This window comes from Nerophis ophidion, linkage group LG18 (assembly GCF_033978795.1).
Source record: "Nerophis ophidion isolate RoL-2023_Sa linkage group LG18, RoL_Noph_v1.0, whole genome shotgun sequence".
Lineage (NCBI taxonomy): Eukaryota > Metazoa > Chordata > Actinopteri > Syngnathiformes > Syngnathidae > Nerophis > Nerophis ophidion.
The window spans coordinates 22,065,749-22,082,325 of NC_084628.1; the positions used below are offsets into that span (position 1 = coordinate 22,065,749).

Sequence of the window (16,577 nt, forward strand, 5' to 3'; positions counted from 1 at the left end):
TCTGACTTAGTTCTTTACGCACTAGTTTCTTAAAAACATCAGAGACCTCCTATCATACAAAGGATCTATGACTGTTTGTTTTTTGCAATAATTTTGAAAAACAGTAAAGTGCTCCTGTCATATCCAGGATCATTAATTTGTGTATTTTTTTGCAGAAGGTTCATAAAAACAGCAGTTCCCCTCACATAGAGGCTCTTTGACTAAAGGTTTGTTTTGCAGTATCTGATGAAAAATACCAGAGTGCCCCTGTCATACTGAGGATCACTAACTTACGTTTCTTCTGCATTCGGTTCTTAAAAAAAGCAGATTACTTATTTTATATTTAGGATCTTTGATATAGTCATGGCCCTGCGATGAGGTGGCGACTTGTCCTGGGTGTATCCTGCACTACGCCATACTGCCTCCCATCTAACATTTTTTTGCAGTCCGCCTCTAAAAACTGAGAATCCCTGATAAGAATGAATAAAGTGTGTTTGTTTCAATGTATGTTTTGCTTACTTTGCATATAGTAATATTGATACTCCAGTTAAAGTGAAAGTTTTAAGTTTATACATTATACACGACGTATAAAAAGAGGAATTCCAGCCCCCGGTATTCTGAAAATATGGCCCCCTCTAAACAATTTAGTTGAATAGTCACAAGTCTTGATGTTTAATTGATCTGGCTTTTCTTTACGGTGATGGCTTCATGACTCCGCCCCCTCCTAACCTACAGGTGTGGACGTGCGGGGGCAGCATGGAGGTTCTCCCATGTTCCAGAGTGGCTCACATCGCTCGCTACAAAAAGCCGTACTTGACCGATGACATCTACGCCATCATGCGGCGTAACGCCCTGCGCGTGGCCGAGGTGTGGATGGACGAGTTCAAGCACAACGTCTACATGGCCTGGAACATCCCCATGAAGGTGGGAGCAGCATGCGCAGTCACTAGTGGGCTTGAAAAGAAGCGCTCATCCCCGTGCGACCTCTCCCTTTAGAATCATGGCATCGACTACGGGGACGTCTCTGATAGGGTGGCGCTGAGGAAGAAGCTGCAGTGTAAGGACTTCAAATGGTACCAGGAGAACATCTACCCGGAGCTAAAGAACTACATTGACACCATCACATACGGAGAGGTCAGTGTGCAGAACCGTCTCCGTCTGACGTTCTTCGACATGAACGTCTGAAAAAAGCAACATACGATATCATTTCAGATGCGCAACTCCAAAGCCAAACATCTGTGTTTGGACCAGGGGGTAAGGGAGAACTACACGGCCATCTTGTTCCAGTGCCATGGGTTGACTCCTCAGGTAGGACAGACGCGTCGTCACTTGGTCACATGATGTCGTCCTTGCAGAGATACTCTAAAACAGAGGTCTCAGACACGCTGCCCGTGGGCCAATTGCATCCCGCGAGACGTTATTTTGCCGCCCCCACCTTAATATGAAAGTTTTACATGAATGGCGCTTGATAGCGTTGTGTTATTTGGGTCCAAAATGGCTCTTTCAACATTCTGGGATGCCTACCTCTGCGTTAGTGGAAAAGCAGCAAATAAGTGAAAGTGACAGAGATGTTGCCATGGAGACAAGGCTTTTCATATGTCACCGGCTGCAGTCGCACTGCGACACCTGTCCGTCAATAATAACAGTCCCCGATAACCTGGACCAATTCAAACTGTTATTAGTTTTTTTTATTGTTTAATTTGCATCACACGATGAACACTGCATATATTTCTAAATGAAGCCGGATAACACTTTTTTGCACTTACAATCCCGGTACTTTTCCGGCTATTATCCACCGTCCGCCGTGATGCTGTAGGGAGGAAAAGCGGAAGGACACACATTCTGGAAATAACATTCTCCATGCATCAGCTAAGTACAAATATATTCCACAACCCCAAACATGTCTTTTTCAAAGCTTGCAGTGAAGAGAAAAGTTTGTGATGAGCAAAGACAATTCCAGGAAAAGTGGAAAGATGCAATATTTCTTTGTTGAGCACACGGGCACCCCGACGTGTCTTTTTCGCACAGAGAAAGTTGCGGTGCACAAGGAATACAATTTGAAACGTTGAATTGATTAACGTGGACCCCGACTAAAACAAGTTGAAAAACTTATCCGGGTGTTACCATTTAGTGGTCAATTGTACGGAATATGTACTGTAATGTGCAATCTACTAATAAAAGTTTCAATCAATCAATCAATCAATTAAGACATGCTGAGGAGTATGCAACATTTTTTTAAAGAAATCTTTTCTTGCGGCCCAGCCTCACCCAGACTCTGCATCCAGTGAACCCGAGGTAAATTAAGTTTGAGACCCCTGCTCTAAAACATTCCTTCCAAAGATCCAACTTTAGTGCACCTTTCATTTTATTTTCAGAGAATTGTTCCCTTGGAAATACAAATAGTCTGGACTACCTCAACATTACAATAACAATAACACTCTAAGACTATTTCAATGATGTGCTTCTAACACATGCCCCCTATGTGAACAACTACATAAGGAGATCGGTTTTACCGTAAAAATCTGTATTGGTCATCATACCCTGCGGAGATGGTATGCTTTTATCTTAGGCATTGCTCTTTTTTTGGTGGGAACTACAACCCCTAGAAAAACTGTTGGAATCAACAGACTTGGAGGATGTTCATTCAGTTGTTTGGTTTTGTAGGCAAAAAAAACTGTAGTCATTTCAAATTCAACTTTTTCGCCTTAAAGGCCTACTGAAACCCACTACTACCGACCACACAGTCTGATAGTTTATATATCAATGATGAAATATTAACATTGCAACACATGCCAATACGGCCTTTTTAGTTTACTAAATTACAATTTAAAATTTCTCGCGGAGTTTCCTGTTGAAAACGTCGCGGAATGATGACGCATGTTTGTGACGTTATTGGTTGCAGGGGACATATTAGCCAGCACCACTTGCGGCTAAAAGTCGTCTTTTTTCATCGCGCAATTAAACAGTATTTTGGACATTTGTGTTGCTGAATCTTTTGCAATTTTTTCAATTAATAATGGAGAAGTCCAAGTAGAAAGATGGAGGTGGGAAGCTTTAGCCATTAGCCACACAAACACACGGTGTTTCCTTGTTTAAAATTCCCGGAGGTGAAGCTTCACTATGGATCAGAGCGGTCAAGCGAACATGGTTCCCGACCACTTGTCAACCGGCAGGTTTCGGTGAGAAAATTGTTTTAAAAAGTCGCCGCTTACCGGAGATCAGCGGAGCTTGCGCCGTCCATGCAGCTGCCGTGACTTCCCTCAGAGACTGGTGTCAACACACCCGTGGACACACCCCTCCGACTATCAGGTACTATTTAACTGACTAAAACACTAGCAACACAATAAAAAGATAAGGGATTTCCCAGAATTATCCTAGTAAATGTGTCTAAAAACATCTGAATCGCTCCCAATGCAATCGCCTTTTTTTTAAAAACTTTATTTATTTATTTTTTGTCCTTCGCTATCAATATCCTCATCCATAAATCTTTCATCCTCGCTCAAATTAATGGGGAAATTGTCGCTTTCTTGGTCCGAATAGCTCTTGATGCTGTAGGCTCACATAAACAATGTGAGGATGTGAGGAGCCCTCACACCGGTGACGTCATCGTCTGCTACTTCCGGTAAAGGCAAGGCTTTTTTATTAGCGACCAAAAGTTGCAAACTTTATCGTCGATGTTCTCTACTAAATCCTTTCAGCAAAAATATGGCAATATCACGAAATGATCAAGTATAAATAAGAAAATCTAATTTCAGTAGGCCTTTAAGAAACATTAAAATGCATTTAAAAAAATGGTGGCAGTCCGCAACAGTTTCATTTTCAGATAGAGCAGAATAGAAAAAATATGGAATCAGCCTGAAAATGTTCATTTCCAAATATGACACCTGCATCAGATGAAATGTCTTCATTAGTCTGCAGTTAAAAAGTGCTCAGACCTTGAAGATTGACACGAATCAAGGCTCCAACACAAGAGATTTGATTATTATCAAACTTCTTCAAGAAGGTGTATCATCATGCAGGGTTGCAAAAGATGTTGATTGTTCACAGCAATTGTGTCTAAAATCTGGACTTAGTCCAAACAACATGGGAAGGTTAGAGAAGGCAAGCATACTGGTAGACAAAGGAAAACAGCAAAGCGTCAAGATAGAAAACTTCAAGCAATATGTCTTGAAAAGAGTAAATGCACAGCAAAACAAATTCACGAAAGCAGAAAAAAATAAAAAAAAGCTAATCGTTTTAAGGATCCCATCATTTTCTCCTCAGAATTGAGTGATTCCAAAATTTCCACTTCATCTAAAAATGAAACCGTTACTGGCTATCACAATTTATATTTATTTCAGTGTTTCTTAAAGCTAAAACATTGCCATTTGAAAGTACTTTAGATTTGTGTCATTCATTAAACAGCTGAAGGAGCATCTTCTAAGCCTGCAGATTCCATAATTATTGCCAGTGGTCGTAAAAGATTGCCCACGGGCAAAATACATTTTTGTCATAGTTGTTCCTCACTGATGTATGGTGCTCTCCTTAGTAAGACCTGCTAGGGCTCTGTTGATGTCCAGAATTCCGATGTTCCTGAGTGTTGTCTAGAGTTGGAGATAGACGTATTGGATGTGTTTTGGTGAGAATAAAGTTTCAAAAATGTCAGACTCTGTCAGGATCCTACACTATTGCTCGGTTACTGACTTGACATTATGCGCATGCTATTTTTAACATAACTAAGTGATTGACTTACAGCCGTTAACGCCTTAATTTTGGCGGCCCCACCCCCCAAAAAAACGTGAATGATGACTTTGAATGTTCTTTTTCTCGCAGTGTGATTTTATTCCCATTGTGTAAAGTAAAGTTAAAGTACCAATGATTGTCACACACACTAGGTGTGGTAAAATTTGTCCTCAAATGCAGAGGACAAATTTCACCACTCCTAGTGTGTGTGTGACGATCATTGGTACTTTAACTTAACTCGATTGTCACACACACACTAGGTGTGGTGAAATTTGTCCTCTGCATTTGAGGACAAATTTCACCACACCTAGTGTGTGTGTGACAATCATTGGTACTTTAACTTTACTTTAACTTTACTTTGACCTTTTTGTCATTTTTTTCCAACCTATTTTTCCCCAAAATTGCAACTTCATTCTTGTGTTTGGTTTGTTTCTCAACTAGGAGCACGTACAGTGGGGCAAAAAAGTATTTAGTCAGCCACCGATTGTGCAAGTTCTCCCACTTAAAATGATGACAGTGGTCTGTTATTTTCATCATAGGTACACTTCAACTGTGAGAGACAGAATGTGAAAAAAAATCCAGGAATTCACATTGTAGGATTTTTAAAGAATTTATTTGTAAATTATGGTGGAAAATAAGTATTTGGTCAACCATTCAAATCTCTCACTGATGGAAGGAGGTTTTGGCTCAAAATCTCATGATACATGGCCCCATTCATTCTTTACTTAACACGCCCTGTCCCCTTAGCAGAAAAACAGTCCCAAAGCATGATGTTTCCACCCCCATGCTTCACAGTAGGTGTGGTGTTCTTGGGATGCAACTCAGTATTCTTTGTCCTCCAAACACGACGAGATGAGTTTATACCAGAAAGTTCTTTTTTGGTTTCATCTGACAACATGATATTCTCCCAATCCTCTGCTGTATCATCCATGTATCCATTTTGGTATAAACTCAACTCGCCGTGTTTGGAGGAAGAAGAATACTGAGTTGCATCCCAAGAACACCACACCTACTGTGAAGCATGGGGGTGGAAACATCATGCTTTGGGGCTGTTTTTCTGCTAAGGGAACAGGGCGATTGATCCGTGTTAAGGAAAGAATGAATGGGGCCATGTATCATGAGATTTTGAGCCAAAACCTCCTTCCATCAGCGAGAGCCTTGAAAGGTTGACCAAATACTTGTTTTTCCCCATAATTTACAAATAAAGTCTTTAAAATTCCTAGACTGTGAATTCCTGGATTTTTTTTTTCACATTCTGTCTCTCACAGTTGAAGTGTACCTATGATGAAAATTACAGACCTCTGTCATCATTTTAAGTGGGAGAACTTGCACAATCGGTGGCTGACTAAATACTTTTTTGCCCCACTGTAGATATTAGAAGTCAGTGGTACTCATTACACGGAGCACTACAAAAAGAGAACTAGTATGAACTCCCGTGCAAAAAAAAAAATGTTAGCAGGGAACGAGGAGTGGAAGTTCAGAACAGTAAAAAAAATTGTCTGCTGTTTTTCTGCTGCCGAGTTAGGGTATATACTGTAGTTATACAGTATGAGCAGTGTACTGTATATACAATATCTAGGCCTTTATGTTTTGTTTTTTATACGCAGAATATTTTTTTGTTAGAATGCATTAGTCATATTAGATTAAGTTGCCTTTACATGTTTTGACCTGCAGTCTTCCCCAGAAGTATCATGAGAGCCCTGTGACGTGTCGCTGAGTGTTCCCTACAGGCCTGTAATGTACTTGTGGCGTTTGCTTGTGACAGGAGGCGGGGCTAGATGATGTCATCTGTTTGTGCATGCGCGTGAAAGACAGAGATCCTACAGCACCATAGACAGCAAAAGACGCACATTTTACAACGTTATTACAGGGCTAATGTACGCGCAATTTGAACAGAGGAAAATGTTCTATAACAGACTTTACGTTCTAAACATTGTAGTGCTAAATTTGACCAGTATAGGGCGACACTGTTTAAACATTTGTAGTTGTGTGAATATATTAACATTAAATATTTTTTTTGTATTTTATTTATCAATGGACATCATTCATGTAAAACACACAATGGACTTTATACTTTTGTTATGTTTGTTTTATGTTCATATAATGAGTCCTAAAAACTTAAATGAAGGAAGAAATGTAAGGAAATAAACCTAAGAAAGGAAAATCCGAACCCCAAAACCAGTGAAGTTAGATAGTTGTGTAAGTCGTAAATAAAAACAGAATACATCCATCCATCCATTTTCTTCCGCTTATCCGAGGTCGCGTCGCGGGGGCAGCAGCCTATGCAGGGAAAACCAGACTTCCCTCTCCCCAGCCACTTTGTTCAGCTCCTCCCAGGGGATGCCGAGGCGTTCCCAGGCCAGCCGGGAGACATGGTCTTCCCAACGTGTCCTGGGTCTTCCCCGTGGCCTCCTACCGGTCGGACGTGCCCGAAACACCTCCCTTGGGAGGCGTTCCGGTGGCATCCTGACCAGATGCCTGAACCACCTCAACTGGCTCCTCTCCATGTGGAGAGGCAGTGGCTTTACTTTGAGCTCCTCTCGGATGACAGAGCTTCTCACCCTAAGGGAGAGCCCCTCCACTCGGCGGAGGAAACTCATTTTGGCCGCTTGTACCCGTGATCTTGTCCTTTCGGTCATAACCCAAAGCTCATGGCCATAGGTGAGGATGGGAACATAGATCAATCAATCAATCAATGTTTACTTATATAGCCCTAAATCACTAGTGTCTCAAAGGGCTGCACAAACCACCACGACATCCTCGGTAGGCCCACATAAGGGCAAGGAAAACTCACACCCAGTGGGACATTGGTGACAATAATGACCCAGTGGGACGTCAGTGACAATGATGACTATGAGAACCTTAGAGAGGAGGAAAGCAATGGATGTCGAGCGGGTCTAACATGATACTGTGAAAGTTCAATCCACAATGGATACAACACAGTCGCGAGAGTCCAGTCCAAAGAGGATCCAAGACATAAATTAGGAGCTTTGCCTTCCGGCTCAGCTCCTTCTTCACCACAACGGATCGATACAGCGTCCGCATTGCTGAAGACGCCGCACCGATCCGCCTGTCGATCTCACGATCCACTCTTCCCTCACTAGTGAACAAGACCCTGAGAATACAATGATTTGCAAATAATTTTCAACTTATATTCAATTGAATGCACTGCAAAGACAAGATACTTACCGTTCGATTTGCTAAACTTTGTTATTTTTTGCAAATATTAGCTCATTTGGAATTTGATGCCTGCAACATGTTTTAACAAAGCTGGCACGTGGTAAAAAAAGACTGAGAAAAGTAGAGGAATGCTCATCAAGCACTTATTTGGAACATCCCACAGGTGAACAGGCTAATTGGGACCATGAATTGATTAACGTGGACCCCGACTTAAACAAGTTGAAAAACTTATTCGGGTGTTACCATTTAGTGGTCAATTGTACGGAATATGTACTGTAGTGTGCAATCTACTAATAAAAGTATCAATCAATCAATCAATCAACAGGTGGGTGCCATGACTGGGTGTAAAAGCAACTTTCATGACATGCTTAGTCATTCACAAACAGGATGAGGCGAGGGTCACCACTTTGTGAACAAATGCGTGATTAAATTGTCGAACAATTTAAGAACAACATTTCACAACGAGCTGTTGTAAGAAATTTAGGGATTTTACCATCTATGGTCCGTAATATCATCAAAAGGTCCAGAGAATCTGCTGAAATCACTGCACGTGACATTGAATGCCTGTGACCTTCGATCACCACATGGGTTTAGGAACACTTCAGAAAACCACTGTCATTAACAACCGTTTGTCGCTACATCTGTAAGTGCAAGTTCAAACTCCATTATGCAAAGCGAAAGCGATTTATCAACAACACCCAGAAACGCCGCCGGCTTTGCTGGGCCCAAACTTATCTGAGATGGACTGATACAAAGTGGAAAAGGGTTCTGCGGTCTGACGAGTCCACATTTCAAATTGTGGACGTCGTGTCCTCCGGACCAAAGAGGACAAGAGCCATCTGAACTGTTCTTGGAGCAAAGTTGAAAAGCCAGCATCTGTGATGATATGGGGGTGTTTTAGTGCCCAAGGCATGGGTAACTTACACATCTGTGTAGGCACCATTAATGCTGAAAGGTACACACAGGTTTTGGAGCAAAATATGTTGCCATCCAAGCAACATCTTTTTCAAGGTTATTTCAGCAAGACAATGCCAAGCCACAATCTGCACGTGTTACAACAGCTTGGCTTTGTGGTAAAAGAGTGCGGATACTAGACTGGCCTGCCTGTAGTCCAGACCAGTCTCACATTGAAAATGTGTGGCGCATTATGAAGCCTAAAATACGACAACGGAGACCCCGGGCTGTTGAACAACTTAAGCTGTACATCAAGCAAGAATGGGAAAGAATTCCACCTGAAAAGCTTAAAAACTTGATCTCAGTTCCCAAACGTTTACTGAGTGTTGTTAAAAGGAAACACAGTGGTAAAAATGCCCCACTGCACACTTTTTTGCAATGTGTTGCTGCCATTAAATTCTAAGTTAATGATTATTTGTAAAAAAAAATAAAATAAAATAAAAAAGGTTTCTCAGTTCGAACATTTAATATTTTGTCTTTGCAGTCTATTCAATTGAATATAAATTGAAAAGGATTTGCATTTCTGTTTTTATTAACCATTTACACAATCTGCCAACTTCAATGGTTTTGGGGTTTGTAATTCAAAAGAAGGAACATCAATCCTCAATAAAAACTGAAGCTTCTTTTTCGTCATACTGTTAACTAGCTGCACACGCTGGCAGAATAATGAATTTGACAGTGCGGTGTGAAAGCTGATGTATTTACTTCGCAATTAAGTAAACGCAGTCTTAAAGAAATATAACCTGCTGAGGCCCTTTCTGACGAAACATCCACATTTCGATCTCCGGCCCCTGAGCCCTTGGGCTCTTGAAACTGCGGCCCTCTTCATTATCTAGTTAGTAGCCCTGCCTTATGGTGTCGACTGTCTTTCTTGTCTCTTCTACGTTTTATTTGCGACTTGATACGTAGGGAATTTTGTCAGCTAACTTGCATTTTTCCCGTCCTGTTCTATTTTATCCTTTGGGTGTACTAGTGGCTGTATTGTTAAATTAAATAAATGGGTTGTACTTGTATAGCGCTTTTCTACCTTCAAGGTACTCAAAGCGCTTTGACACTACTTCCACATTTACCCATTCACACACTGATGGAGGGAGCTGCCATGCAAGGCGCTAACCAGCACCCATCAGGAGCAAGGGTGAAGTGTCTTGCTCAAGGACACAACGGACGTGGCGAGGTTGGTACTATGTGGGGATTGAACCAGGGACCCTCGGGTTGCGCACGGTCACTCTCCCACTGTGCCACGCCGTCCCAGTTGTTTATGTTTGGATCTACGGTCGTGTTTAATTTGTAGTTTTCTAGGAACCTGTGTTGTGATGTATGGTTATTTGTTCCTCAGTTGTTTTCTTCCTGGTTTTTATTACTTTTTCTTCTCTTCTGATGGTCCAGGTTGGTTAATGCCAGCTTTTTAGGGCGTGTTTGATGGTTTTCTCCTTCTCTTACTCCGTTATGACGTTGGCTCGCTCATAAAATGTTCTAATAGACAAGTTTTTGGGCTCTAGGTTGTTCAGAGGTCCAAAGTAAATGCCGGTCAGTGTGCGTCATGTTCTGTGCGCGGTTAATTTCGGCGAACTGAGTCCAAAATTGCCAGTCTGTTTCATTTACGTGAGTGAATTCTTTTTTCACGGTCAAATATATTCACGAAAACAACAAAATAAACCTGTTCGAGCTAATAAGAGGAAATCCACCCGCTGAAAGGAGACATTTAGAGAACTGCACGCTACAATAACTACCTCAGGTTTAACCTCCGGTGTAGGGACAAGAAGACCGACAGGGGGCGCTTGGGAAGTACAGCTGAGAGCGACACGTCACAGCGGTCATAAGACACTTCTGTGGAAGACTGCAGATGAGTATTGAAACATGTCAAGGTAAAATTCCATCTTATGTTACCGAGTTTGTCTGATTTCAGACACTAAACACGAGCAGTGGTACCTCAGCTTTCGTACATAGAGTCAAATATTCAACATTTTGACTATCCGATTCGGAGGAGTCTGATTCGACTATCAACCTTGCAGTCAAATCGTCGCACGTTTTACCGGGAGGGAGGTCCCCGTCAGGTGTGATGGGAGGACTTCCCAAGACGGGAGATTCGGGGCCGGCTCTGTTGCTCTATGCCTACCTTCAGCAGGTTCACCTATGCAAACCTAAGAGGCCCATTTAGAGAACTGCACGCTACAAGAACCACCTCAGGTTTAACCTCCGGTGTAAAGACAAGAAGACCAACGGTGGGGTGTGGCTGATTGGAAGTATAGGTTCTTGTAGAAGTGGGTGGTTTGTGTTTCCACCGCATTTCACCGTTCAGGTAGTTTCTACAAATCAAGCTGCTGACGTGTGCAGGAGTGGTTTACTATATTTCTATACTAATACCATGTAAATAAACAGCCAATATTAGGTTACAGTTCTTTAACTAAAAAGTATGTAGATGAAATACAAAGCAATCATGTACAAAAATATATGATTTAAATAATAAAGTGTACCGAATTGTTGATAAAAAAAGTCAGGCTTTTGTCAGCAGTGTCCAACAGTCAGAAAGTCGGTAAATTATGAATTTCTGAGGGCCAGGCGATTCCTTTTGGTCCATTTCTACTGTAAACAACAATATAAATAATAAATATCAGTGTTTATCTGTAAATAATATTTAAATAATGTCAGTGTTTATCTGCAAATAACAATATATGAATAAAAAATATCAATGTTTATCTGAATATATAAATAAAAAGTATCAGTGATTATTCGTATATAGTGTCATGATCTGTGGTCCGGATCATGTTTTTGTCATGTTCTGTTGGTTTTGGACTATTTTAGTTCCTGTTTGACACCTGAGTTTGTTTTAGTTACCATGGCTACTTATGATTTTCACCTGCCTCTGGTGTTCGGGACGCGCACCTGCTTCTAATCAGAGGACTATTTAAGCCTGCCTTTGCCAGTCAGTCGTCCTGGCGTCATTATTGGTTTCTTGCCACAGTTTCGTGTTTGTTCTATGCCATATTTAATGCTAGTTGTTTAATGCCACAGTTTCGTAAAGTTCATGTCTATAGTTTCATGTCCTAAGTTTTTGCCTTAGCTTCCGCGTGCGATAGGCACGCTTGCCTTTGGGGTGTTTTCCGTTTTGTACCTCGGTGATTATTTCTTAAAATTAAATAATGTTCCTACCTGCAAGTCCTGTCCGGAGTCGTCCGTTTGCCATCCTGGGCGAACGACCCCGCAGTAGGCGAAAACCACGTCGTGACAGAATGACGCCAGGCCGACTGACTGGCAAAGGCAGGCTTAAATAGTCCTCCGATTAGAAGCAGGTGCGCGTCCTGAACACCAGAGGCAGGTGAAAATCATAAATAGCCATGGCAACTAAAACAAATTCAGGTGTCAAACAGGAACTAAAAGAGTCCAAAACTAATAGAACATAACAAAAAACATGATCCGGACAACGGATCATGACATATAGTATATAAATAATACATGTCAGTGTTTATCTCACGCCGCCAACACAACCACATCGGCTTTAGCGTTAGCTTGTTAGCATTAAAATTCTGTTTACTCGGATTGAGGCTAATAACTACACAAATGGAGTCTCACTGACTACTTTTAGAACATGTAATAAAGTAAATAGTTAATATTTAATGTTGTTTGCCTTTGTTCCACTTGTGTGCTGCCTCCTTTTGTCCACTTTTATCTAACAAAGTCAGAGTAGTAAGCAGCCGAGGTTGTTGCTTCGAGTCCGACTTCGTACTCCTCCATAAATACGTATAAAAGAGTGTCCACTTCTCGTAGCTTTGAGCAATGAAATTAAGTTCTTTAAAAACAATAATAAACTGCATACAGTTAGTTAAATGACTACGGCTGAGTAAAATCCCTACAAGATAATTCCACTGATCAGTGATCTTCAGCACAAAGATGTCCCAAAAAAGTTCCTGCAAGTGCAAAGTTCCTTTCATTCTTCTTTCTCTCCATTGTCAAGTTTGTTGTAATTGAAATTCACAAGAAATATGAAATAAACAAGTCCCCTCATATATTCCAATAGCGGTTTTGTGTTTGAAAGAGAAGTTTTAGAAACGCTCCGAATTGTGTTCAACCAATCAGCGTTCGACGGCACAGCCCGCCCCGCAAAGGTTCCTTGTCACTTGAAAAAGTCCCACCTTGCTAGGAGGAACTCTGAGATGTTCCTAGAGAACTAAATCTCCCCGGGTAGTTTTTGTCAGAAACACAGGGGGAACTTTATTTAAGTGGGGAAGTTCCTGAAAAAGTCCCAGCGGTGGAAAAGGGGCTTCTTCTTACAACTTAGACCTCCTCTAGATCATGGGTCTCAAATTGGTAGTACGCAGGCCCATAATTTGTGGCCCTATACTTAAAGGGGAACTGCTCCTTTTTTCGAATTTTGCCCATTACTCACAATTCCTATGTAAGACAAGAACACACATTGTTCTCTTTTTCGAGCATTCTGACGAGTGAAAAACCATGCATGTAATGGGGCTTATATCTATTCCGTCTATAAAGCGCTCTAAAAAAACATTCCAACACTTCCGTCGACATTTTATATACCTGTTCTGAGTACATACAGTATGTAATGTAGTAACATTCATAATAACATGCAATATTTACATATCGTGCTCATTTTAAACACCGCTGGAACTTTTATTTTTTGGTACATTGACTTCACAGACGCATCCCAACGTTTTCTATTTCTTTCAACAACAACTACTAATAATAATGACAAACTTTGTGAGAGCCACCATAGACAAATGATGATCAGAACCTTATATTTTTGAACCTGAACATACAGAGGCTGACCTATAGGTTTAAGAAGCTGAGTGACTTGCATGTCAATAGCTGCAAAGACTAGTTAGCTCTCTGTGATCAAGGCGCCATGTTACTTAAAGGAGTTCCTTGGCATTAGCTCTTGTGATAACAATGTCGCTAAAACTGGGTTAATATGCAAGTCACTATATGTAAATGGAGTATTGTTGCCATTAGTTATATTGTTAGCCGTTGTGTACTGGCAGTTTTTTTTTTTACAATTTAGACTGCATTAAAAAAGAGAAAGACGTGTTCTTGTGTCACATTGGGAAAGAAAAGTGCAGTGACACTTTAACTTCATAGTTTAATGCATAGCAATAGTTAAATATGTTAGAGCAGTCTGTAATCCCACTAGACACAAACTAGAAGAATGGTGCAAACACAAAATGACAGCTCAACAAACACACATTGGGCATCACAGACAGGAACTTCCTGTAAGCAAGCTAAACTTTTCCATCTCCTGGGGAACTCGACCCTCTCACAATATAAAAGTTTCAAAATTACATACATTATACATTTATATACAAAACTTCAGGCCTACCATAGCCCAGGGTCACTTAGCTGCTGGTAGAAGAGAAACAAATGTAGTCACGTGTGTGATTCTGAAGTGAATCATTCATGCTGCCCAGCTTCACCCCGACTTGACCATCAGCAGCCCCCACTTAAATCCAGTTTGAGACCTCTATGGCAGTGGTTCTCAACCTTTTTTCAGTGATGTACCCCCTGTGAACATGTTTTTAATTCAAGTACCCCCTAATCCAGCCATGTCCAAAGTGCGGCCCGAGGGTCATTTGTGGCCCACAGCTAATTTGCTAATGGCCCCCGGCCCATTCTAAAAAATACTATGATAAAAATTTAAAACATAGAAGAGTGTAATAAAAGAGTAAACAGTGACATGTAACAATAAAAAGTTGCAGTGTTGACACTAATAACACAAAGCTGCCATGTGGACTGTTATTGACCTGCTGAGGGCTCCAATTACTTCACTTGAACAATTTCATTTTCAAATATTTTGGGGGGATAATATTGCATATTTTGTGCGAAACAAAGTTTCCTTTCACAAAAAGGGCATCAAAAAAACAAAAAAGTATGAAAAAAATGATAAAATCTTATAATCAAGAGATTTACAGACTTAAGCGTTAAAAGTAAAAAATATATAAATATACATTTGGCTTATTTTCAACACTTATTCTTTTTTTATTGTTATGAATTATTGACCTATTCAGGGTTCCAATTACTTCACGTCAAATATTCCACTTTGAAATGTTTTGGGGGGAAATATTGCATAGTTTGTGTGTTTGCCATATAAATAAGGGTTTTGACATAAAGGCCATAAACATAAAAAACTAAATTTAAAAAAATGTTATAACAACACAGACCTGAAGTTGATCTCGAGATTCAAGCGTTAAATGAAAAATAATAATAATTTATGACTTATTTCTAACATTGGTGCCTTCCGGAGACCGGGGACCAAACTTGAGGAAAGACATAAAGGTAAAACAACAACAACTATTATATTGTTTTTAAAAAAGAAAAATATAAAAATTTTCAGTCCGCAGCCCTCAGTGTAAAAAGTTTGTATACCCCAGTCCTAATCAAAGCAAAGCATTTTTGGTTGAAAAAAAGAGATAAAGAAGTAAAAGTACAGCACTATGTCATCAGTTTCTGATTTATTAAATTGTATAACGGTGCAAAATATTGCTCCTTTGTAGTGGTCTTTCTTGAACCATTTGGAAAAAAAGATATAAAAATAAATTTAAAAAATGGTTGAAAACTAACAATTGATTCAATTATGAATAAATATTTCTACACATAGAGGTAATCATCAACTTAAAGAGCGAATTGTAATAGAGATCCATCTGGATTCATGAACTTAATTCTAATCATTTCTTAACAAAAAAAGAAATCTGTAATATCAATATTTATGGAACATGTCCACAAAAAATCTAGCTGTCAACACTGAATATTGTATTGTTGCATTTCTTTCCACAGTTTATGAACTTACATTCATATTTTGATGAGGTATTATTCAATAAATATATTTATAAAGGATTTTTGAATTGTTGCTATATTTAGAATATTTAAAAAAAAATCTCACGTACCCCTTGGCATACCTTCAAGTACCCCCAGGGGTACGCTTACTCCCATTTGAGAACCACTGCTCTCTGGAGTGTAATTACTGCCCAAACTTTACAAACACACAAACATGTCTTTACTCATGCCTAATGATTTGCAAGTTAAAACAAAAAGCTATTTTGTTCAATTAAAAAACAATTCGCAGGTAAACAAAAACAACTTTTTTTTTTTAAATACAATTTTCAAGTATAAATACAAGCTCAACCTGTAAGTTTCCCCTCTCTTCTGTCCGCCATTTTACTCCCCAGCCTGCTTCCTCTTTGTTACTTTTGGCAGACAGGATCATGCGTGAATAACAGTATAGCTCTGATGGCCCTCAGCAGCTCATCTATCGTTGTCGAGTGCAAATTACATGTGCTCTGAGTGCAAGTGTGTGGATCACATGGGGTGGAATATTACTGCCAAATGTTTTAACTTGAAGAAAATCGTTTTTATGCACGCAAATCTTTTTTTTTTTTTACTCGCAGAAAATCTTTTTTTTACTTGCAGAAAATTGTATTTATACTTGCAAATATTTGTTTTAATTGAAGAAAATCGTTTTTATCCTCAGAAATTGTTTTTCTAACTAAAGAAAATTATTTTTATGCATGCAAATCGTTTTTTCACTTGCACCAAAGTTTTGATATACTTGTGAACTGTTTTTTTTAATTGAAGAACATTGTTTTTACACTAACGAAACATTTTTTAATTGAAGAAAACTGTTTTTATACATGCAAATCCTTTTTTTTTAATTTGCACAAAGTTGTTTTTATACTTGCGGATCTTTTTTTTTACTTGCACAAAAATTGTTTACATACTTGCAAATCCTTTTTTTAATT

The 16,577-nt window shown here is 39.7% G+C and overlaps 1 protein-coding gene across 3 annotated transcripts in view; it reads left to right on the forward strand.

Moving 5' to 3' along the window:
• Positions 1-16,577, forward strand: part of LOC133536919 (polypeptide N-acetylgalactosaminyltransferase 17-like) — a 47,075-nt gene that overhangs the window by 20,316 nt on the left and 10,182 nt on the right. For all 3 annotated transcript variants that reach the window (XM_061877629.1, XM_061877630.1, XM_061877631.1), the window contains 3 exons: positions 715-903; positions 976-1,113; positions 1,192-1,287. In XM_061877629.1, the coding sequence (XP_061733613.1) occupies positions 715-903; positions 976-1,113; positions 1,192-1,287 (423 nt within the window). The remainder of the gene's footprint in view (positions 1-714; positions 904-975; positions 1,114-1,191; positions 1,288-16,577) is intronic.